A 24,921-nucleotide genomic window follows, 5' to 3' on the forward strand; every position below is an offset into this window, starting at 1 on the left:
GCGCTGCTACTGGGCCTCCCACACGCTACGGCCCAGCAACCGCTTACGCTGCGCTGGCCTGCTTTCCCCCTCCTCCTCTGACGCGCGGGCTCGGGTGCCCAGCTCCTTCTTCCTCCTCCCGCCAAAAGCGTGACCGGGACAGGGGGCGGCGCGGCTCGCCGACCGGCGCCCTCCCGGCGGCGGGACCAGACGACAACACCAACCCTAGACCTACACGACTACGCGCGCGGCAACAGCTGTCCCGGAGATGGCCGGAGCCATCCCCTCCACGGCGACAGGCGGCGACCCCTTCGGCCGGCCGTGGCTTTTTGCGACTTCGACTTAACCAACTCAAACAACTGTTTCTACTCCGTCCTCAGACCCTAAGGACTTGACTATGACGGCTCAAGAAGGAAGAAAGGCAGCGCAAGGTGGTTCTCACCGTGAGCGGGCGGCGCGACGACGGCGGACAGAAGCGGCGGCGAGCACGGCTATTCCGGCGAGGATGTGGGACAACAACTAGCTCAGGGTGTGGCTGGGGTGTCTGTGGAGGAGTGGGCGAGAGGAATCGACGGGAGCTGCTGGGAGGTGATAGAATTTTGCTTGGCGGCGATACTGATCAGAGGAGAGCGGGCGGCGGTAAAAAGGGGAAGCAGTGAAACGGTGGCGCAGGAACAGTAAACATTCAAGGGTTTCACCGTGCGCATGGCTGCCACCGTGGTCTACTGCTAGGCTTGCGTGGTGAGGAGGTGGCCTAGCTAGTCATGCTGGCGGACGACCGACGACGGCGGCGGCGACACGTCTGGGTGCTCTGTCACCGCTCTTCTGGCGCCCGTGAGCTTCAGAAGCAACTGAGGGTTGATCCTCAATCCGACGGCCTCCCGTGTTTTAACAGAAGTTGAAGATAAACACAAGATCGTCATCTTTTATTTTGGCGTCGACTTGAGATAAACATCGGATCGTCTGAATTCTTGAAGTTTTGCTCGGTTCGGTTCTGAATGTCGACTGAATTGTAAATTCAGTTCGTCAGTTGACAGTGATGTTGACCTTACTTTGGGAACCAAATTAAGGACTTAAATCTTGTTTTGTCACTCCAACTTCCTCATAAACATGTCCTCCTATGTCCCAATGTTCCATTTTGCTCATGAACAAGTATCTCTTTTGATCTAAATAGCCCTGAGTTCGAGCTCCAAGTTGTTGCATTGCTGTTTTTCAGACTTAGTTAAAATTCAAAGTTTTCAGTCACTTGTGATTTTGTGCTGACTTTGAGCTCGAGTTTGACTTCCTTCCTCTTACTGTTCCTGGCCAACAACACATGATTATTGTAGTCCAAGATGCATACTTCAATATAATGTAGCTTTTCTAGTGCACTTGTTGGAAAAATTCTTCAGAAATGAATTTTGAAAGTGGACTCTGGAGCTGTTTTCTCTGAACCTTATTTTCGGACGATGAACAGTAAACGGCAGTTTTCTTTTCTTTTTCTTTCTCTGATTCTTTTATAATATTTGGCACCAATTTAGCTCCAAGTTTTTGATTCCTCAATTCCAAATACCCTCATACTTGCATTCCACATGTTGGACAATTTTTTTCTGAATTTCAAATTTGAAATTCAAATTTCGGTCAAAATTTGGCCGAATTTGATCTTTTTGCCATTTTTCCTTCTTTTTCTTTTGGATTTCCTTCTGAATTTTTCATGGTCACTATATTATTTCAAATGGCATTTATTACAGCCTCTCCCCCTTAACAGAATCTCGTCCCGAGATTCCCGGGGTTAAATCCTTGGTTTTTGGAATGGAAAGGAAACTGCGTCAGGTCATTTACTTTTTCTTTTTCTGTACAAGGATAGTGGGGTGGTGGTCCTTGTTCATCTGTCCCTGACGGTTTCAAACAATTCCGGATATTTAGACTCTAGGTCTTCCGCTTTTTCCCAAGTAGCTTCGTCCGGAGTATGATTTTTCCATCGCACTTTATAAAACGTGATACTCCGAGTTCGGGTATCGCGTGTCTTTTGATCCAGAATTTTAATAGGTTTCTCTTCATATGTTAAATCTGGTTCGAGCTCAATTTCTGGATCCTCTAAAATTTCTTCTGGGATTCTTAGGCACTTCTTAAGCTGGGATACATGAAATACATCATGTATAGAAGTAAGTTGATCAGGCAATGACAGCTTATATGCCACTGGGCCCTTTCGTTCCAGAATTTCATAGGGACCAATATATCTCGGGGCTAGCTTACCTTTTACTCCAAAGCGCTGTACGCCTTTCATTGGGGATACCTTTAAGTATACAAAATCTCCGGCAGAAAATTCCAAGAACCGTCTTCTTTTGTCTGAATAACTCTTTTGCCGGGATTGAGCTATTTCCAAATGCTTGCGAATTTTCTGGATCTTCTCCTCGGTTTCCATAACCAAGTCCGATCCTAGATGTGTCCTTTCTCCTACTCCTGACCAATTTAGAGGAGTTCAGCATCTTCGACCATACAAGGCTTCGAATGGTGCCATCTTGATGCTAGCTTGATAGCTATTATTATAGGAGAACTCGGCTAGGGGTAAACATTCGTCCCATAGCTTAGAGAAAGTAAGGACACATGCTCTTAACATATCTTCCAAAATTTGATTAACCCTTTCTGTCTATCCTCCAGTTTGAGGATGATAAGCAGAACTTCTAATGAGGGTAGTACCCATGTCCTTTTGCAGTTGCTCCCAGAATCTGGAAACAAACTGGGAACCTCGATTGGAGATTATGGTTTTTGGTACTCCATGTAAGGATACGATTCGGGCTATATAGAGTTTGGCATATGTCGACACGTGGTAAATAGTCTTGACTGGAATAAAGTGAGCTGACTTAGTAAGGCGGTCGACAATAACCCAGATGGAATCATACCCCTTAGAAGTGGTAGGTAATCCTACTATGAAATCCATAGAAATATCTTCCCATTTCCAGATAGGAATTTCTGAGGGTTGTAACAAACCTGCTGACTTCTTTAGTATGGGTTTAACTCTTTGGCACATGTCACATTCTGACACATATCTTGCAATTTCTGGTTTCATTTTGGCCCACCAAAATCTTTGCTTTAAATCCTGGTACATTTTATTGGTTCCGGGATGAATGGAGAACTTGGATGAATGTGCTTCTTCTAGGATTAATCTTCTCAGGTTCTTATCTTCCGGAACTACTATCCTGTTCTTGAAATATAGCCCTCCGTCTTCTTCTTGATTAAGTTCAGGAATCTTCCCCTCGGCTCTTTGCTGATAAAGTGCTTTAATCCATGGGTCTTCTTTTTGGGCTATTATGATTCTTTCTTTTAGGGTATCTTGAACCATAACATTCTGGAGAGTACCTTGTTTTACTATTTCCAAACTTAATTCTCCCATTTCTTCGCACACGGTCTTCAAGTTAGACTGGACGGTAGTGCAATGGCATTGGGCCTTCCTGCTCAAGGCGTCGGCCACCACGTTAGCTTTACCAGGATGGTAATGAATCTCTAGCTTATAGTCTTTAATCAATTCTAGCCACCGTCTTTGTCTCATGTTTAAATCCATCTGAGTGAAGATATACTTCAAACTCTTGTGGTCAGTAAAGATACGACATTCACTACCTAAAAGATAGTGTCGCCATATCTTTAGTGCATGCACTACGGCAGCAAGCTCTAAGTCATGAGTAGGGTAATGCTCTTCATGACGCTTTAACTGACGAGAAGCGTAAGCAATAACCCTGCCTTCTTGCATTAGAACACACCCGATGCCTGTTCCTGAGGCATCGCAGTATACATCAAAGGGTTTTTCTATGTCAGGTTGAGCTAGTACTGGGGCTGTAGTCAATAATTTCTTCAAGACTTGGAAGGATTCCTCACACTCAGGTTTCCATTCAAATTTCGTGTCCTTCTTTAATAATTCTGTGATTGGCTTAGAAATCTTTGAGAAATTAGGAATGAATCTACGATAATAACCAGCCATTCCCAAGAAACTCCTTACTTCATGAACAGAAGTCGGTGATTTCCAATCCAGTATATCCTTGACTTTTCCAGGGTCTACTTCAATTCCTTTTTCGGACAATATGTGCCCAAGGAATGGAACTTTCTTTAACCAAAATTCACACTTACTAAATTTGGCATATAACTGGTGTTCCTGAAGTCTATTTAGGACAATGCGCAAGTGTTGCGCATGTTCCTCCTCATTCTTAGAAAAGACAAGGATATCATCGATAAAAACAACCACAAATTTATCCAGTTCTGGCATGAATACTGAATTCATGAGATACATAAAATGCGCTGGGGCATTTGTCAATCCGAAAGACATAACCAAATACTCATATAGTCCATATCGGGTGGAAAAGGCTGTTTTTGGTATGTCCTCGGGTTTTATCTTAATCTGGTGGTACCCTGACCGAAGGTCGATTTTTGAAAAGACCTTAGCTCCAGACAACTGGTCGAACAACAAGTCAATCCGTGGCAGCGGATACTTGTTTTTGATGGTTACCGCATTCAAGGGACGGTAATCCACACATAGCCTTAATGTACCATCTTTCTTTTTAACAAAGAGAGCTGGGTAGCCCCATGGTAAAGTACTGGGTCGGACAAAACCCTTATCCAACAATTCTTGGAGTTGTGTTTTTAATTCTGCTAGCTCTTTAGGTGGCATTCGATACGGTCTTCTAGAGATAGGAGCAGTGCCGGGTTCTAATTCAATAGTGAATTCTACCGCTCTGTCAGGCGGTAGCCCAGGCAAATCTTCTGGAAATACATCTAGGAACTCATTAACGACAGGAATAGATTCTAGAGTCACTGCTCTAGTCTTTTTGACCATTTGGTCCAAACAAGGTTGAACGGGTAATTGGAGTTCGAAAGAGTGGCCTTGGTCATCCTTCAGGCTAACAACCCGTGTAACCACATTAATTTGAACTTCATGTGCTTTTATCCAATTTACCCCCAAAATAATATCTATTCCTTGATCTTCCAAAATTAAAGGATAAGCTCCCACTTTATTTCCTTCTAGGTTTAGAATCACATTGCGAGCTACTTGATTAGTATTCTGTGTGGCACCTGTAGCTTGAATAGCATATTTGACATCTAAGGTATGGACTTCTAGTTGATGTTGCGTCACAAACTCCTTACTTATAAAAGTATGCGATGCACCGGAATCAAACAAAACCAAAGCAGGGTAGTTGTTAACAAGATACATACCTGCTAGTATTGGCTCCCCTTCTGGAATTTCTTCTACAGTCATATAGTGAGCTTGGCCCGTTTTGGTGTTGACAAATTTGCGACGGACAAACTTTTGTCCAGTGCCTTGGCCCGAGGTCTGAGCCTTTAAGTTCGCGTTTCCCCCAATTTTGGGAAAACGACAGTCTCGGGCGAAATGTCCTGGCTTCCCACAGTTGAAACAAACCTGTGGGGTTCCCGAAGGAGTAGGGTTACGAAACCCGAATGGTGGTGCAGTTCCAGGACGAGGGGCAGCATTGGGGGCTCTGGCATTCCAGGACTGGAAAGGTCGTTGCTGGAATGAAGGACGATACATGGGTCGGGGAGGACCTCTATATACCATCCTCATCCTCTGAGGAGCATTTCCAAAATTTCCAGAAGGAACAACCTTCCTCTTTAATGCTTCTTCTTTCTTTAATGTTTCATCCAATGCTTTCATCTTTTCTTCTGCGGTAATGGCTGTACTCACCGCGGAACTGTAATCGGCGAAGGTGCAGGTGGATAACTTTTCCTGCATTCTTGTATTAAGCCCCCGGAGATAACAATCCCTCTTTCTGGTTTTAGTATTAACATGCTCTGGAGCATATTGAACTAAGTGATCGAACTCATTGGTATATGCTAGAATACTGCGAGTTCCTTGTTGCAGTCCCAAGAACTGTTCCAGCTTCATCCTCATGACGCCCTCGGGTATAAACTGTGTCCGAAAGGCTTCCTTAAAATCTTCCCATGTAACTTCCCTTCCTACTGGCTGTCTGGCCAGATGACTGGTCCACCAAGTTGCTGCGGGACCTTGAAGCTGAAGCCCCGCAAACTCGGCCTTCTGAACGGTAGTACATTGGGGGATTACTCGAAATTTTTGCTCCATGGCCTGAAGCCACTCATTAGCCTCCAAGGGATGCTCAGCTTTTAAGAAGACCGGGGGACGTGTTTCCAGAAATTGGGTGTAGGACACCCCCTGCTCCGGCTCTCTCCTACGTCCACCGTTGCCGGTGTTCTGTACTATCATCTGAAGTAAGCGGGCTTGCTCTGCCCCGGAATTCATCAAACTGGCTATCGCGTCCGCCAATGTAGGCACTCTGGGTAAATCCTCTTCCTGTCCTCCGGAGCCTGAAGCTCGGGGTTCTCTGGGATCCGTCATGCTGTCAAGAGTAACAAGATATTAATATCTACAGTGCATTCTTATCAACAACTCTCTGCATACTAACATAACACACATCACAGCATGCTCACACACAAACCATACTTATGTACATACTTATTTATTTTACATGCCTAGGAGTTAATATTTACAAAACCCCTTGGTGCCACTTGTCCATCACTCATATCTTACAAGAATATATTACAACACGTTCAAACCAAGTTCACGTCAACCGTCATAAGGAAAGATGCCTAGTTCTTCGGCATTTAATCCCAGTCGTGCCATGGCTTCTTGCAGAACGTCTTGGTCCACGGTCATCAGAGTTTGCCCTGGGGGAGCAACAGGTGGAGCTTGATTGACAGAATTTTCACTCCCGGACTCCGGTCCGTAGTCACTCCAAGTGTGAGAAGTGTCAGAGGTGCTAATTCCAGAATTTCCTTCCATCTCTTCTGGCTCCTCTTCTTCTTCGCCTTCCTGTTCTTCTTCTCCCCACTGCTGCATAGGAACATAGCCCTGAGGATCTAGTCCATCGGCATTGGCATTAGCCCAAGCAAACTGTTGATTTCCCATAGGGACTTCGCCCTGGTCATCTTCCATGTCCACATCAAAGCCTTCCAGATTCTCATGAGCATATAAATCTATCTCGGGTTCTGCCGGTGGCACTGGATCTTCCTCCATTTCTATCACAGGCACTAGTTGATCTGCTTCCTCCGGGTTCTGTGGTTGAGGCTCTTCTGGTGGGGGAGGTGGTGGAACATTGACAATATTTTGCGCAGGTGCTTGAGCTTGCATTTCTTCTAGGGCTAGACGAAGTGATAGAATTTCGTCTAGCTGCTGAAATCTTTCCGCCTCCAGCCTATGAACATTGGATTCAGCTTCTTCTCTTGCCCTATCCGCCATGCTTCGACTTGCTTCGATGAACCCTTGCAGTGCCCGAAGTTGCTCTTCATAATCTTCAATCCGCCTGGACTGCTCTCGCATTGCCTTCTCCATCTCATGCTCCCTTGCCATTGCCGCCTTCTTGGACATTTCCTTGTCATACCGGGCACCCATCACTTCCATTCTAGTATCTTCGTTCTTCTGTCTCTGATTGTAATACTCCCGGATACAAGCTTGATGTAAATTGTACATAGCGGTCATGTAGTCAGAAGCAGCAGCTACCAACACATCGTGCTCCACACGAGATGTGTTCTTCAAGGCTTTGATCCTCCGCTTCCATATCCCGTCATCTTGATGCTTAATTGGATAGAATCGAGCAGAGCTCGATCCTATTTCCACCTTATGATTCTCACACAGCTCAGTAAGAGCTGTCATGGCTGCCCTTTCTACAGTATCATGGAATTCGAAACCCGATTCCATTACTTCCTCCAGACGCCAATTAGGTCGGGTATCATCATCTGGGATATGCACATACACCGTGCAATGCTGCTTATGGCCGGTATCTTCCTTTCTCCAATAGTACTCTGGGGGATTATGAAAACCCAACTCTTGCAGTGTCTTCCAGAGTAACTGCACGAACCCTGGTTTGTCCAGATAACGACCACGAGTCCACCCATCCCTATCCGTGTAACCTTCTTCAAACATCCTATAAAAGAAACGAGGTCAGGTCTATCGGCACTCACCAAACCCAAAAGTTTTAAACATGCAATGCAATTATGATGCAATGATTCCTACGTACTTTCAGACTCATATACACACTCGTAGAAAAATTGGTGGCATCGTAATCTCTCCTTAAATAATAAACTACCGAATGCTAGCGACACGCAGCAAACAGTTAGCATCTGCAAAACAATCAACCAGTTAATACTACTGCCACCTATGACTCTTGTTTTTATTATTTTAAAATAGAGTCTCAGCATTTGAAAGGTAATATTTGTTGATTATCCCAACCTACGGCTCTGATACCAGCTGTGGCAGAACCGCCCAACTTAAGCTGGTTTAAGTGCGTCTAATCGCCGTTGGAACGGCAATTATCCGAAACGCACCTTAAATCAGCATAAGTCCGGTAGTCCGTCGAGTGTCCCTGGGACTCCTCGAAGAATCCACGGCGTGTCTCATCACCATACATCAGGATAATATCCGCGATGGGATAATATCAACAAACATTACATTTTTACATACATAATTAAGAGGTACGAGTTATTACAAGACTTAAGTTGAGACCAACTTAGTGATGCAAAGTTAGACAGGTTCTAAGATTAAACATAAACAGTTCAGGAGAAGATGCGTCGATAAACAGTTTTCTAGAGTATTGAGAGACTCAGGTCAACACTCTAGGTCTTCGGGGTCTCCTCCTCGGTAGCTTCCTGCAGAGCTTCTGAAAGATAACCACAAGGGGAAAACCCTGAGTACGGGGTACTCAGCAAGTCTTACCCGACTAACCAATATAATAGTTTTTCTTTGGAATGCATGTCAGCCTTTGGGTGTGCTTGGTTGACACGGTTTTTGCCGAAAAAGCTTACTACGAGTGAGGCCTTAGTTTTATCTTTTATTTTAGTTAAGTCTTTACCTAACCATTCTAGATGATAACATAAGTAAAACAATCACAGCTGTTGATTCATACAGTACTTGGCAACAGAAAATTTTATATCACATGAGTTCATGCTACGAAGCTTAATAGCGATCAAGTGCATTCATAACCGAGAATTGCGGCGATCCGGATCTAATTACATCCTGCAGGAGAGTACCCTGATCACTAGCATTATACGACTGTCCAGGTCGTACTAGCAACCTCTCGATTAGTAAAGTCAATGATTAGGAATACAACTACCCGGACCCAGGGATGCACCCCCACATGGGACCCCACGTCTGGCCTGATCTCCATGTGAGTTTCAGGCTACACCCCTGCCAATCTCCAGCACGTCAAATGCGGGTACGAAGCATTCCTGATCATAGAATTTACTAATTTACTGGGCTTTACTGGTCCAATACCCAGTAAGTGATCAGATGTTATCACTTGATCAATGGTTAAGACACGAATCGGTCCTTAACCAGATTAATCTAGCAGACAGAACTACATCTCTAGCTTCTGTCTGGTTCCATGTTCTAAACTATCCTTTATAAGCAACATGTATGACTTAAGAGTTTTCCTTAAGGTTGGTAAACCAATCATGTAAGCAAGTAAGCATTTCTAGACTTGGGTAGCTTCTAAGATTTGAAAAAGTGGCAAAGATGTCCTTAATTCAAGGTATGATCATACACAAGAATAGGTTTCATCCAACTCCTAGACTTAGTGCATATAATAACCAAATAACCTATAACTAGTCACATGAAATAACGACTTCAAATAGATAGGTGTAAATGCACCGGGGCTTGCCTTGATCGTTAAAAAGATTAGTAGACGCCGACGGATTTGCTTCACAGGGAACAAATTCAAACACTTCGTCGGACTCCAAGGGTCCTTCTGAAAATTCCCAGTAATCCTCTTCTGGAGCTTCTGGATCTATGGCACAATATATGCAGGGGTTAGAATGCAAACTTTTTAAATAACAAACTATACAACTTTCCTTCATGATAAAGTTGCAAGCCAACAAGGACTATACGACTTATCACGATAAAGTTGTAAGTCAACACACAAAAGAAATCTAAAAAGATTAACCTATATTTTTATTTTTCTTATTTTTAACCCTTCCTATAGCTTTTCTTTCAATTTTTGAAAGAGTGGTAATTATTTTCTAACTTGAAAATCTAATCTCCTATGGTTTAAGAATTATTTGTGATTAATAAAGTATTATTCATATTTTATACATTTTATAAATATTAAGTATTTATTTAATTACCTTAAAAGGAAGGCATTAAATAAATACCCAAATTTTTTTATTATTTTCCTAGGGTGTAAAAATTTTAATGCATAAAGGAAAATAAAACAAGCCTAACAAACTTGGTTTCACTAATTTTGGACATTCCTACAAATTTCTGTGATTAAAATGGTGTAAAACGAATTTAAACGGATTAAAATACTAAAGGAAATCTAAATTTTCCCGAAAATTTCCCGGAAAACTTTTCTTACTCGCCCCCGCGCTACCCTCTCTCACGAATCACCGGACCCCACAGTGCGGACCCCACCTTCCTATTCACTCTACGCGCCGGTTCTCCTTTTCCCCTGACGGGCCCTCACGGGCCGATTTCTTTTCTTCTTCCTCCGGCAGCCCAGCACCGGCCCACGGCCTTTTTTTCTTTTTCCTCCTTTACCACGCGACGCCGGCCTGCGTCGCTCGCGCGCGCGACTTTCTGGGCCTCCGCGACGTCGGCCCAAGGACCGCACCGGCCCCGGGCCTCCTTTCCAACTCCCGCCGACCGCGCGCGCGCTGCTACTGGGCCTCCCACACGCTACGGCCCAGCAACCGCTTACGCTGCGCTGGCCTGCTTTCCCCCTCCTCCTCTGACGCGCGGGCCCGGGTGCCCAGCTCCTTCTTCCTCCTCCCGCCAAAAGCGTGACCGGGACAGGGGGCGGCGCGGCTCGCCGGCCGGCGCCCTCCTGGCGGCGGGACCAGACGACAACACCAACCCTAGACCTACACGACTACGCGCGCGGCAACAGCTGTCCCGGAGATGGCCGGAGCCATCCCCTCCACGGCGACAGGCGGCGACCCCTTCGGCCGGCCGTGGCTTTTTGCGACTTCGACTTAACCAACTCAAACAACTGTTTCTACTCCGTCCTCAGACCCTAAGGACTTGACTATGACGGCTCAAGAAGGAAGAAAGGCAGCGCAAGGTGGTTCTCACCGTGAGCGGGCGGCGCGACGACGGCGGACAGAAGCGGCGGCGAGCACGGCTATTCCGGCGAGGATGTGGGACAACAACTAGCTCAGGGTGTGGCTGGGGTGTCTGTGGAGGAGTGGGTGAGAGGAATCGACGAGAGCTGCTGGGAGGTGATAGAATTTTGCTTGGCGGCGATACTGATCAGAGGAGAGCGGGCGGCGGTAAAAAGGGGAGGCAGTGAAATGGTGGCGCGGGAACAGTAAAGATTCAAGGGTTTCACCGTGCGCATGGCTGCCACCGTGGTCTACTGCTAGGCTTGCGTGGTGAGGAGGTGGCCTAGCTAGTCATGCTGGCGGACGACCGACGACGACGGCGGCGACACGTCTGGGTGCTCTGTCACTGCTCTTCTGGCGCCCGTGAGCTTCAGAAGCAACTGAGGGTTGATCCTCAATCCGACGGCCTCCCATGTTTTAACAGAAGTTGAAGATAAACACAAGATCGTCATCTTTTATTTTGGCGTCGACTTGAGATAAACATCGGATCGTCTGAATTCTTGAAGTTTTGCTCGGTTCAGTTCTGAATGTCGACTGAATTGTAAATTCAGTTCGTCAGTTGACAGTGATGTTGACCTTACTTTGGGAACCAAATTAAGGACTTAAATCTTGTTTTGTCACTCCAACTTCCTCATAAACATGTCCTCCTATGTCCCAATGTTCCATTTTGCTCATGAACAAGTATCTCTTTTGATCTAAATAGCCCTGAATTCGAGCTCCAAGTTGTTGCATTGCTGTTTTTCAGACTTAGTTAAAATTCAGAGTTTTCAGTCACTTGTGATTTTGTGCTGACTTTGAGCTCGAGTTTGAATTCCTTCCTCTTACTATTCCTGGCCAACAACACATGATTATTGTAGTCCAAGATGCATACTTCAATATAATGTAGCTGTTCTAGTGCACTTGTTGGAAAAATTCTTCAGAAATGAATTTTGAAAGTGGACTCTGGAGCTGTTTTCTCTGAACCTTATTTTCGGACGATGAACAGTAAACGGCAGTTTTCTTTTCTTTTTCTTTCTCTGATTCTTTTATAATATTTGGCACCAATTTAGCTCCAAGTTTTTGATTCCTCAATTCCAAATACCCTCATACTTGCATTCCACATGTTGGACAATTTTTTTCTGAATTTCAAATTTGAAATTCAAATTTCGGTCAAAATTTGGCCGAATTTGATCTTTTTGCCATTTTTCCTTCTTTTTCTTTTGGATTTCCTTCTGAATTTTTCATGGTCACTATATTATTTCAAATGGCATTTATTACAGGCCAGTTGTCAATAAGGGTAGTGTCCGTTTATATATTACCCCACTCTCTTCCCTTGTTCGAGTAAGCTACTTGTACATTCTTGCAACCACCTAAAAAACCCTAGTCTTGTAGCGCACCTCTTCCTCTCCCCATGGCGCCATCGTCTCCTAGAGCAACGATGTGTCACATTTTTTGATAAAGAGGAGAAATCTCCAGGGCTGATGGATTTAGAGCCGAGCGATTCATTGTCTCCTAGAGCGATGGCCGACACATCCTCTGATGATTCGGAGTTGGTGGAGCAAATCAAAATCGACGATCAGATGCCTCTTCGACGTCGCACCACCCACAAGTCAGCTAGAGGTGGCCGTGGTCAGGGGCGCGGAAGCACCAGCCACTCGCCAAGGCACCACCGTCCTCATGCACCAGATCTTCCATTGTAGTCATGGTCGGTCAGTGGCAATTGATCTCTACCATCCTCATCAAGCGGTGGCCTTGGACCTCCATCGTGGTCCTCGACCGACGGCCATGGAGCAACGCTATCATCCACGGGCGGCGGCAATGGAGGGACGGCCTCGTCCAAAGGTGGAGACAATGAAGGACCTGGTGCCTCATCCGCGGGCGGCAGCCAAGAAGGTCTACCATCTTTCACAGGCGGCAGCTATTGGGATACAAGGTAGGCTACGCTAGCGCAAAACAAAATTTTCTACCGCATAAACTAGGAAAACTGTCGTATATGGATCATGGGATTACCACTCAACGCACAGGTGCAAAAGTTGTAGAATCGCGTCGGGGCAGCGAAGTCGATCAGTGTGGTCGAACACGTTGACGTCGAGTAGCTCCTCAGCAGCTCATCCACGTACAGCAAGGTCCTCCTCGTGCTGCGGCTCGTCGTGGCTCATCCTCAGCTCGTCCAAGTGCTGCAGGTGCAACACCTCCAAGGTATCCACACGTGCAGGGAGGAAGCATCGCAAGCTGGACTACTAGGTCCGCGAGTTGCAATAGGGCAAGGCAGGGGAGGTGCAGCGGCTATGCTTCGGCCAAAATGTGTGAACCCTAAGGTGCCCCCACCCCTCTATTTATAGAGGTTCCTGACAAGCCTCTGGGTCCGAGGAACATTAGTACTCCTAAACCTAATCCAATTTGGATCACATCCGAATTGGGCTTCCAGCCCCTTAAGTGTGTGACCCTATAGGTTTGGATACGTATAGACATGGCCTGAGTACTCCTACTCAGCCCAATAGTCGGTAGCGGCCTCTAGCAAGACGTGCCAACTCCTATACGCACACAAAGATCATATCAGACGAACCATCACAACATTATATACATGCTATTCCCTTTGCCTCACGATATTTGGTCTAGCTTCAAGCCGACCGCTCTTTCTCAATCCTGTGATTCGGAATCCCTTTGTAGGTTAACTCTTAACCTTACGTAGCATGACCATGCATTTCCGGATCTGATCACTCGAGGGGCCCAGAGATATCTCTCTCAATCAGAGAGGGGCAAATCCCATCTTTATTAACCATACCTCACAGCATGCTTCTTAACAAACCTGAAAGCTACCTTTTTAACTACCCTGTTATGGTGTAGCGTTTGATAGCCCCTAAGTAAGTTGATCCAAATCTTGAGTACATGCGACAACCTCAGGTCTAAGGACAAAGCGTACATGTTGTGTAAAGAGAGAACTACTTCTTGTGTTGGGTCAGTCTCTACATGTGCCCACATTATTAGTTTGACATCTCCATATCCATGACATGTGAAACATAGTCATCAACTAAGACATGTGCTAGTCTAATATTCATGTGTCTCACATGAACTCCGACTAGGGACAACTTTAGCATAACCATACAAGTAAAGAGTTTCACATACAATTCACATAATTGTAAATCAATTCAAGTAGCCTTTAATGGATATTGAATGAACACAATATACATATCATGGATACAATCAGATATCATCATCTCTATGATTGCCACTAGGGCATATCTCCAACAGCCTCCCACTTGCACTAGAGTCAATCGAGAAGATATCTAATACCCAAAGCTCTTATGTGCGCATCATGCTTGGACTGCGGTACATGTTTTGTCAACGGATCAAAAATATTCAGATCCGTGTGTATTTTGCATATCTCTATCTCACCCCGATTAACGAAGTCTCGAATGAGATGAAATCGCCGCATTGTGTGTCTATTCTTTTGGTGGTTCCTTGGCTCCTTTGCTTGCGCAATTACCCCATTGTTATCACAATAGAGATTTAATGGGCTGGATGCATTCGGGAACACACCAAGCTCGATAAGGAAGTTCCTTATCCAAACGCCGTCCTTTGCGGCTTCCAAAGCCGCGATGTATTCGGCTTTTGTTATAGAATCGGCCACCGTCTCCTGCTTGGAACTTTTTAGACTAACAGCACCACCGTTTATCATAAACACAAATCCTGATTGTGATTTCAAATCGTCTTTGTTAGTTTGGAAACTAGCATCGGTGTAACCAGTTACAATGAGCTCCTCCTCACCTCCATAGATGAGGTACACATCTTTAGTCCTTCTGAAGTACTTAAGAATGTTTTTCACTATCGTCCAGTGACTCTCACTTGGATCAGATTGGTACCTGATTACCATACTTAGTGCATATGAAACATCTAGGCGAGTACTTATCATTGCATACATGATAGATCTGATAGCCGAAGCATATGACACTCTACTCATGCGATCCCGCTCATTAGCAGTCGAAGTACACTGAGTCTTGCTAAGGTGTATGCGATGTGACATAGGCAAGAACTCTTTCTTCACATCTTCCATGCTGAACCTCTTCAACACTTTGTCAATGTAAGTATCTTAGCTTAATCCAATACGCCTTCTCGATCTATCTCTATAGATCTTGATGTCCAGAATATATGCTACTTCGCCTAAGTCCTTCATCGAAAAACTATTTTTCAGTGAAGTCTTTACGGACCCAAGCATAGGAATGTTATTTCCAATCAACAATATGTCATCAACATATAAAATTAGAAATACTACAGAGCTGCAACTTTCCTTCTTGTAAACACAAGACTCTTCTTCGTTCTTGATGAAGCCAAACCCTTTGACCACTTCATCAAAATGAATGTTCCAACTCCTAGATGCTTGCTTCAACCCATAAATGGATTTTTGAAGTTTTCATACCTTTCTAGCATTGTTTAGATCGACAAAACCCTTAGGTTGTATCATATACACGTCCTAAGTTAGGTTTTGATTCAGGAAAGTTGTCTTGCCATCCATCTACCATATCTCATAATCGAAATATGCAGCTATAGCTAGAAGAATCCGAATAGACTTAAGCATTACTACAGGCGAGAAGGTCTCGTCGTAGTCAACTCCTTGAACTTGTTGAAAACCTTTTGCGACAAGTCATGCTTTATAGATGTGAACATTTCCATCCATATCTTTCTTCTTCTTATAGATCCACTTGCACTCTATGGCTTTAACACCATCAGGTGGGTCAACCAAGTTCCAAACTTGATTGTCTCCCATGGACTCTATTTCGGATTACATGGCACTCTGCCATTTTTTGGAGTCTGGGTCCATCATTGCTTCTGCATATGTCGCAGGCTCATCATTGTCCAACAATAATATTTCTTGCTATTTGCGGAGCCTTGCCGACCTTCGTGGTTGTGGCGGTGCTTCTCTTGCTGTGGGTATCTCAACTTGTTCTGCTACATTAGCATCACTTGTTGATTCTTGCCCGATTGGCTCATCTCAAACTTCTTCAAGACATCTTTCCACTCTTTTCCCCTTTGAGAAACTCTTTCTCTAGGAAAACCCCGTTCCGAGCGACAAACACTTTGCCCTCTAACCGGTTGTAGAAATAGTATCCTAAAGTTTCCTTTGGATATCCCACGAAAATGCATTTATCCAACTTGGGTGTGATCTTGTCCGACTGAAGTCGCTTGACAAACACTTCACATCCCCAAATCTTTAGAAAAGACAAATTGGGAACCTTTCTAGTCCACATCTCATATGGTGTCTTAACTACGAATTTAGATGGTACCCTATTAAGTGTGAAAGCTGCTATTTCTAGAGTGAATCCCCAAAATGATAATGGTAGGTCCGACTGGCTCATCATTGATCAAACCATGTCTAACAAAGTTTGATTACGTCGCTCGGATACACCGTTTCTCTAAGGTGTTCCAGGTGGCGTAAGCTGTGGAACAATTCTGCAGCTCTTTAGATGATTGCTAAACTCGTGGCTCAAATACTCGTCTCCACGATCAGATCATAAGGCTTTAATTTTCTTGCCACGCTAATTTTCAACTTCATTCTAAAGTTCCTTGAACTTCTCAAAGGTTTCAAACTTGTGCCTCATCAAGTAGATATACCCATATCTACTAAAATCATCTTTAAAAGTTGTGAAGTATTGGAATCCTCCTCTAGATATCATGCTCATTGGTCCGCATACATTGGTATGTACGAGTTCCAACAAGTCTAATGCTCTCTCAGGAAAACCTGTGAAAGGCGCCTTGGTCATCTTGCCTAGCAAGCAAGCCTCACATGTCTCGTATGATTCAAAATCAAACGAAGTTAGAAGTCCATCAGAATGGAGCTTCTTCATGCGCTTTTCACTTATGTGACCCAAAGGACAATGCCACATGTAGGTAGGACTCAAATCATTTGGCCGAGGCCTTTTAGCACTTATGTTACAGACAGGTGAATCATCAAGATTTAAAACAAACAATCCATTCACAATGGGTGCAAAAGCCATAAACATATCATTCTTAGAGATCACACAACCATTGTTTTGACTCGCAAAAGAATAACCATCCTTCATCAAGCATGAAGGAGACAAAATATTTCGACTTGAACTAGGAATGAAATGACAATTATTCAATTCCATAATAAATCCTGACAGGAGGTGGAGTTGCATCATCCCGACAGTCAATGCAGCAACTCTTGCATTATTGCCCACATGGAAATCAACTTATCCCCTTTCAACGCTTCTACTTCTTATCATTCCCTGCATCCAATTGCAAATATGAGCAACCGATCCGGTATCAAATACCCAAGAATTAATAATTGTATCAACGAGAAATATGTTGTCTATAACATTAATTACAAGCGTACCTGAGGTGGAAGTACTCTTACTTCTGCCATTCTTCAACAAAGCTAGGTACAACTTGCAATTTCTCTTCTAGTGACTAGGTTCGTGACAATAAAAGCACTCTTTATCTGGAGCAGGTCCGATTTTAACCTTGGGCGCTGGGTTTGGCTTGGACATTCCAGCCTTGCCCTTCTTCTTCCAAGAATTGCCCTTCGTCTTAAAGCTAGGCTTGTTTTGTATAGCCATCACATGGCTGCTACTAGCATTTTTCTTAATGTCAACCTCTGCTGTTTTAAGCATGCCACACAGTTCATTCAGATCAGTCTCCGTCCCATGCATATGGTAGTTCGAGATGAAGTTCTCATAGCTAGGTGGAAGAGACGAAAGAATGAAGTCAGTGGCCAACTCTTGGCCTATTGGGAAGCCCAGCTTCTTCAATCGCTGAGTGTAACCAACCATCTTGATTACGTGTGGTCCTACTGCTATGCCTTCTGCTAGCTTGCACTCCAAAAAGGCCTTGGACACATTGAACCTTTCAGTCCTGGCCTATGTCTGGATCATATCCTTGAGTGCCACTATCATATCATGCGCCTCATGATTTGTTTCGAACTACATCTGCAGCTCGGGTTCCATGCAAGCAAGCATAAGACAGCTTACCTCAAGATTAGCATCAAATGCTTTCTTGTAAGAAGCCTTAACGGTAGCAGATGCATCATCAGTAGGTACTTCTGGTAATGGGGTGTCTAGAACATCTTCCTTTTTCTCAGCCTTGACAACAATTCTCAGGTTACGGATCCAATCCGTATAGTTTGTTCCATTCAATTTGTCCTTCTCAAGGACCGAACGGAAAGCAAACGGTGTGGTGTTGTTAGATGCCATTTAGTATACAACACAAATAATGCAAAATACACTAAGACAAACGTGATTTACACCTAATAGCTAGTAATGTAGATTACATTGTTGCTTGGATCATCACAGATTGGTACGCAAACCATTAAATACACTAAGGTGACAACACATATGGCTCTAGCCGTGTTGCTGTACGCACGACACGCAGGTCACGAATGAGTTACACACATGCATCACATACACAAGGGGCCATACCGATCACAAAATCATAGCATCCTGCAAAACAGAGTTAGGTGTTGTCATTGTCAAGATTAGCGGATCAAGACTTAGACTAGTAAATTTCTTTTATGCGTGTAAGGCTTCAGATGGTGGCATGGGAGACACGGGGTTTAGACTGGTTCGGGCGAAGGAATGCCCTACGTCCAATATCGGGAGCTGCTCGTGTTGCCTATGCGGGGTTCTATAGTAGGGGTTACAGGAGTGCGAGAGAGGGAGCTGATCCCATGTCTCTTGGGTGTACACTGATGCTCTAGGCGGGTATGAGTGTGTTCGTTTGGTTTAAGAGCGTCTGTTGTGTTTCAAGTTGTCTGTGGAGCCTCCTCTGTTTCAGGCCCCCAATTCTCCTTTTATAGCGCAAGGAGGCCACCGGGGTTACAGGCGAGACCGGGTGTGAGGAGAGGTAAAAGAGATAAATGTAGCTAGGTAAAATACAACACGAGGGGAGGGACCAAGTCCCCAGATCACCGGCATCCTCACCGGCCTTTGGCCCCTGCTGGTGCGTTTGCCAGAGGAGGGCGGCCTCCATCGCATCCTGTCGACGGTCTCCTCAGTGGCCCTTGCAGCCAGGCGCGATGATGGTGTTTCATCGTGGCACCTGTGTCCCTTGGGGGAGGCGACGAATCCTGCTATCTTGCTGATGGTCCGCGGAAGGCGGACATCGCGTCCCTGCCGCCGGACGCGCGGGGCGCGAGAACGGGCGAGGCCTGCTCCAGGCGGCGCAGGCCATGAGTGCCCTGTAGCGAATTGGAGGAGGTCGTAGCCACTATAGCTCGTACTATGCGGCCGCGCATTGGTACTTGTGGCAGGTTGCGTCGGGGACGCGGATATCCTTCTTCCTAATAGAGCTGTGGCGCATTTATGGCGAGATCGACAGGGGGACCTACGAGATCCACGCCCGAGGTGGATACTCGTCTGGAGGGCCCGGATGAGCCCGACCCCCTGTGCCCTGGGTCGGGCGAGGTGGAAACCTGCAGTGGGGGGTCAGGCACTCCTGACCCAGGTCGAGTGAGGCGAAGCTTGGTTTTCAAGGGGTCAGGGGTGCCCGACCCCGGGACATGGGGTCGGGCGAGGCGGAGCGTGATTCTGGCCTCCCATGTTGGGCCGATGGCAGTCTTTGTTACCTTAGGTGGGCCTAGGCCTTTATGTCTTGTTCTTTCCATGGGCTTTGAGAGGTCGTTAATATTTCCCCCCAACAGTAGCCCCCGAGCCTGTGGTGGAGCGGGGACACTCCTCCAGAGGCTGCTTGTCGCCGTCCGTAGGGGATCCTTGCAGTCGATCAGGGATGGGAGGTGTTGTTTGTGTGGCTCGGCCGAGGGGGTTGATCAGGTGAAGCATCTTGCAAGTTACTCAGTGCGGGAGGATTTCTTGTCGTTCCCCTCTATCTAAGAGCCTTAAGTCGAGACCACCCACGTGGTCGTTGGTTGCGAGGCTAGCCCGCGAGCCCCCGCGCGTTGTAGGGGACTGGTCGGGAGGCTAGCTCAACTTTTGTACGTTACCCCTCAAGCGTCCATTCGCTGAGATGGAGGGGGCGAGCCGTGTCACGCTATCCTCGCTGGACGAACCGTGGTGCTCATTCAGCTACTAACGGGTTGATTCGAGTGGGGTCCCGGTCCCCGTTCGGGGGGGTCCAGCTTGGGCCAAGCTGGTAGCGTACCCAGGCTCCGGTCGGCCAGTTCATATAGTTCCTGAACCCGTTCGGTCAGATCCGGGGGCTCGTTGCCTTTCCTCGGGGAAAAACCATGAACTTTGATGCCGGTACGGACTCGAATGTGAGATTGAGACGCCCTGGGCTGTCGTGTACCCGGGTGATGGTCGCTAGCGGACCCGTCTCCTCTCACCCCTCGCTCGGGGGTATCCTGGGGCGGTTGTCGAACCTGTGGTGGGCCAACCTTCGAACCCCTGGATCATAATGGGCCGTAGGGGCGTTTTCAGCCCCGTATCCCTTTCTTACCTTTTGGTGGGCCTTGGGCCGGATGTGAGGGAGGTTGCGCCTTAGGCCGGACGTGGAGGAGGTTGTGCCTTGGGCCGGACGTGGAGGATATCATGCGCGCGTTCTCCGGGAAATGAAGTTGTGGAAGGCGCTGACCCGCGAATCGAGGGAGCAGGGGATGTTTCCGCCGCAGGTCGTGTGCACGGTTTCCGAAAAAGAGGCGGGCGTGACGGGGTGTACCTGGCGACGCTGGGGGCGTCCGTTGTGCTTCCCTCATGCCTTCCCTATAAAACAAGGATTCCACCTCGCCGATTTTGCCCGCCATCTACCGCCAAGTTTTTTCGCTTCTTCACGCGCCCTTAGCTTTCCTGCGCCCGCTTCGTCTTCCTCCGCCCAGCGCCGCAGCCTTTCTCCCCGTCCTCCGTCGAGCTCTCCTTCCTCCGGCGATGGGATCCTGGGCACACTCCAACTTCGGCACCTCGCGTGCCGACGGCCTCACGAGGAAGGGCCTCCTCTGTGAGAGGACGGAGAGGGAGGAATGGCAGTTCCCCGAGATGGAGGAGGTGCCGAATCTGCCCGCCGGCCATGTTGTGTCCTTCGCCCACTTCCATGAGAGGGGGTTCGCGACTCCGCCGAGCCTCTTCTTCCGCGGGCTCTTGCACTACTACGGGCTCGAGCTGCAGCACCTCAACCCCAATGGGATCCAGCACATCGCGGCATTCGTCACGCTGTGCGAGGGGTTCCTGGGCATTGAGCCCAACTTCTCACTGTGGAAGTACTTCTTCACAGTCAGCTTGTACCTAAAGGCCGAGAAGAGAGGAAACCAGCAGCGGTCAACCCCGGTGCCGATAGGGTGCGCCGAAATCCACCTCCGCCATACTCGCACTAAGGAGTATATGGTGATGAAGACCGTGGTGGCACCAACAGTGGTTCTACATGAAGAACTACTCCAACTCCCGACTGCCGGAGTTCACCGGCCGCATCATTGAAGCGGCGCCGGAGGTGTGGTCTTACGGCCCGGTGGAGAAGGAGAAGAAGTGGATCACCGGCCTGCTGCAGGACATCGAGCACCTGAAGGGGAGGGGACTGACCGGAGCCGGAGTCATTGGGGCGTACCACGCCCGGAGGGTGGCACCGTTGATGCTCCGGGTCCGTTCGCTCACCGAGATGACCCCCGGTGCACCGACCGAGGGCACCATCCTCGCGACGGGTGCGCTCGCTGCCTCCGAGATCCAGCAGCAGGTCCGGGAGACGCTGGAGGACAAGGACGCCGATTACCCGGTGCCCAGCCACCCTCCGATGCGCCTGGACGAGAATTTCGTCGATTTGGTAAGGATTTTGTGTGCCTGTTTCCTTTCCCTGCGTGTCTTGGTTTACCGTTACGACACGGGGCCTTTTGTGTCTGTAGGGCAATATGACCTGTGTCGTCGACTCGCGTCCGCCAGTGCCGGAGGATGACGAGCGGCGGCAGCAGAACTGTCTCCTTGCCGAAAAGCAGAAGCGGCACTAGGACAAGGAGATGGCGAAGAGGAAGAAGAAGGCCGCCAAGGAGTTCCAATGGTGGCGGCGAGGATAGTTCGTGTCGGATGACGACGACGACGATGAAGAGGAAGAGGAGGAGGATGACGAGGAGGAGGAGGAGGAGTTTATCCTGTCCCCCTGGTCGGGCACGCTTGTTATCCGGGAGGCGCACTCCCAAACGGCTGCGGGGGATGAAGCGGGCAGACCGCCTGCCTGGGACTTGGTCCTGCAAAGCTCTGGGGCCCTGCCCCAGGGGTTGGCGCGGAGCGCCTCCCGGGGGTCTACGAAGCCGACCCCCGTCCCTGTGCCTGCGGCCCAGGAGCAGAGGAGCGGCAACAAGCGGCCGTTGCCGAATGCCCTGGGTCGGCGTCCGGCTCAGAGGCGAAGCGCACACGCCGTCCTTGCTCTGCGGGAACGTGAGTTGAATTTCCTCGCAAATCTCGTTCCTTTCCTGGCATTGGGTTTGTTCTCGCTGATGTTGTTTGTTGTTTTGTAGTGCTGCCCCTCAGGGCCTTGTCCCGCCGCTAGCGCCGAAGAAGGCGTTATGGGTGTCGTCTACCTCTGCGCGGGGCGGACCGCGACCCCGCCGGCGGCGAGCGGCGGTGTCACTGGTGGGACCGTGATTCCTACCGCGGAGGCGGCTCCTGCGGTGGCAACTGGTGGAGTGGCGCCATCACCGGGCACGGGACAGGGTCTGAACCCCGCTCTGCCCTCTGCCTCTTCAGCCGACCCCGTGGTGCCGAGTATTGCTCCTAGGGGCCCTTAGGCCGAGGAGGTGATTGACCTCGACGACGACGAGGTGGAGGGAATGATGGTGGTGGAGACGGGGGCGGTTGCCCCAGCGGCTGTGATGGGGACGGCGGCAGCGACGGAGGAGAGAGAGTTTGCCCCTGCGGCCACGGCGGGGACAGCGGCGGTGGAGGAGGCGGGGACGCCCACCTCGGCGGCTGCGACGGAGGAGGCGGCGGCGACGGAGACGGGGACATCCGCCCGGGGAGCTGCGGCAGAGGGGGCAGCGGCAGTGGAGGCGGAGGTGCCTTCTCCGGAGGCCGCGACGAGGACAGGGACGCCGGCGTACTCGCAGCATTCTACGTCGCACTTGTACGCCTTCTGGAAAGATGTGCCGACGGTGATGACCCCGTTGGGCCCCGACAGCTTGAGCTTGAGGTAGGTGTAGTTGGGGATGGCCATGAACTTGGCGTAGCACGGCCACCCCAGGATGGCATGGTAGGTTCCATGGAAACCTACCACCTCGAAGGTGAGGACTTCCTTCCTGTAGTTGGAAGAGGTCCCGAAGGTGACGGGCAAGTCGATCTGCCCAAGAGGCATTACCTGTTTCCCCAGCACGATGCCGTGGAATGGTGCCTTGCTGGGGCGGAGGTGGGAGCGATCGATCCCCATGGCGTCGAGGGTCTCGGCGTAGAGGATGTTGAGGCCGTTGCCTCCATCCATGAGCACCTTGGTGAGGCGCGTCGTGCCGATGATGGTGTCGACAATGAGGGGGTAGCGTCCTGGCTGCAGGACGCACCCCGGGTGGTCGGACCGGTCGAAGGTGATGGCCGATCCTGACTAGTCAAGGAAGGCTGGTGTGGCAGGCTCGGCCGCATAGACCTCGCGGCGCTCCAGCTTCTGACGGCACTTGGAGTTGTATGCCGCCGGACCGCCGAAGATCATGAAGCAGCTGTCCACCTTGGGGAAGCCGTCTTCCTTTTCTTCGCTGTCCTTCTTCTCCTCGTCGGGCTTCCATCTCCGGTCTCCCTTCACCGGGTTGCCGACAAAGTACCTCTTCATGAGGTTGCAGTCCTTGTAGGCGTGCTTCACGAGGAACTCGTGGTTCAGGCACGGTCCCTCGAGGAGCTTGTCGAAGAAGCCGAGGGTGCCTTCTGGAGGCGGCTATCCCCGTTTGTGCTCGACCGCGGCCACGAGGGGTGGCTTGCACCGCTGCTTGTTCTTCTTCTTTCGTTGACGGTTGGAGGCACCTTCGTCGGCGTCCTCCTCCCGCTTCGCTTTGCCCTTGGAGTGGTCGAAGATCGCCCCGACAGCCTCTTCGCCCGAGGCGAAGCTAGTGGCGATGTCAAGGAGCTCCTCCATGGTCCGCGGGCCTCGACGCCCTAGCTCGTGGACGAGGGGCCGGCAAGAGGTTCCTGCCAGAAAAGCCCCTATGATGTCAGCGTCCGCGACGTTGGAGAGCTCGGTGCGCTTCCAAGAGAAGCGCCGGATGTAGTCCAAGAGGGACTCGTTTGACCCCTGGCGGCAGCTCTGGAGGTCCCAGGAATTGCCAGGGTGCATGTATGTGCCCTGGAAGTTTCCCACGAATATCTCCTTCAGGTTGTTCCATGTGATGTCCCTACCATGGCATCCTCGAGGATGACTTGACGAGGGAGCAGATGACTCTTCTCGGTTGGCGGCCACCTGGATTAGTTGGCGTCCATGTGATCCAGGATCTTCTGGACATGAGCAGGGATATGATCTTTGAGTTCTTCGTGATGAGTCACAATCAGATCTCTGTCCGCCTGCGTCAGTGGTTCGTCGAAATGCATAATCTTGATGGCTCGTTCCAGGACAGGGCTAAGGCGTCTCGGCTGAGAAGTAACAAACAACCACCCATTGTCAGATCGATGAACGCCGTATGAAGGAACAAAAGGAGATTTCATACGTGATTGACGGAGGAAGAAGAAGACATCTCGGCGCCTGGTCTAAGAGCATGGAAATGAGACTACTTGAGGAAAGGGGGCTGGGCAAGATCTGAATGCCTTTAGAAGCGTTACGGGGGTCTCATACTTATAGAAGGAAAATACGAAGGGTGACAGTTGGTAAAACATGTCCCGTCGGAGTAAAGGATTATTAAATGAAAAGCTACAATAGAGGACAGTCCAAGTTTGAATTTGCACGTCAACGACAAAAGAACAATAAATGTTTGTACAGAGCGTTCAGTGTTTTCTACGATTCACCCGAGGAGAGCAT

General features: G+C 48.5%; 1 protein-coding gene across 1 annotated transcript; it reads right to left on the bottom strand.

Moving 5' to 3' along the window:
* Window positions 1–22,719: 22,719 nt before the first annotated feature.
* LOC101756751 (60S ribosomal protein L22-like) lies at window positions 22,720–24,048 on the bottom strand. Its single transcript, XM_004963869.1, has 2 exons — window positions 23,872–24,048; window positions 22,720–23,067 (listed from the first exon to the last, which is right to left on the bottom strand). The coding sequence occupies exons 1-2, from the start codon at window positions 24,046–24,048 to the stop codon at window positions 22,720–22,722; spliced, it is 525 nt and encodes a 174-aa protein (XP_004963926.1).
* Window positions 24,049–24,921: the final 873 nt, after the last annotated feature.

The sequence above is a fragment of the Setaria italica genome, chromosome III (assembly GCF_000263155.2).
Source record: "Setaria italica strain Yugu1 chromosome III, Setaria_italica_v2.0, whole genome shotgun sequence".
In the NCBI taxonomy this organism is placed as follows: domain Eukaryota; kingdom Viridiplantae; phylum Streptophyta; class Magnoliopsida; order Poales; family Poaceae; genus Setaria; species Setaria italica.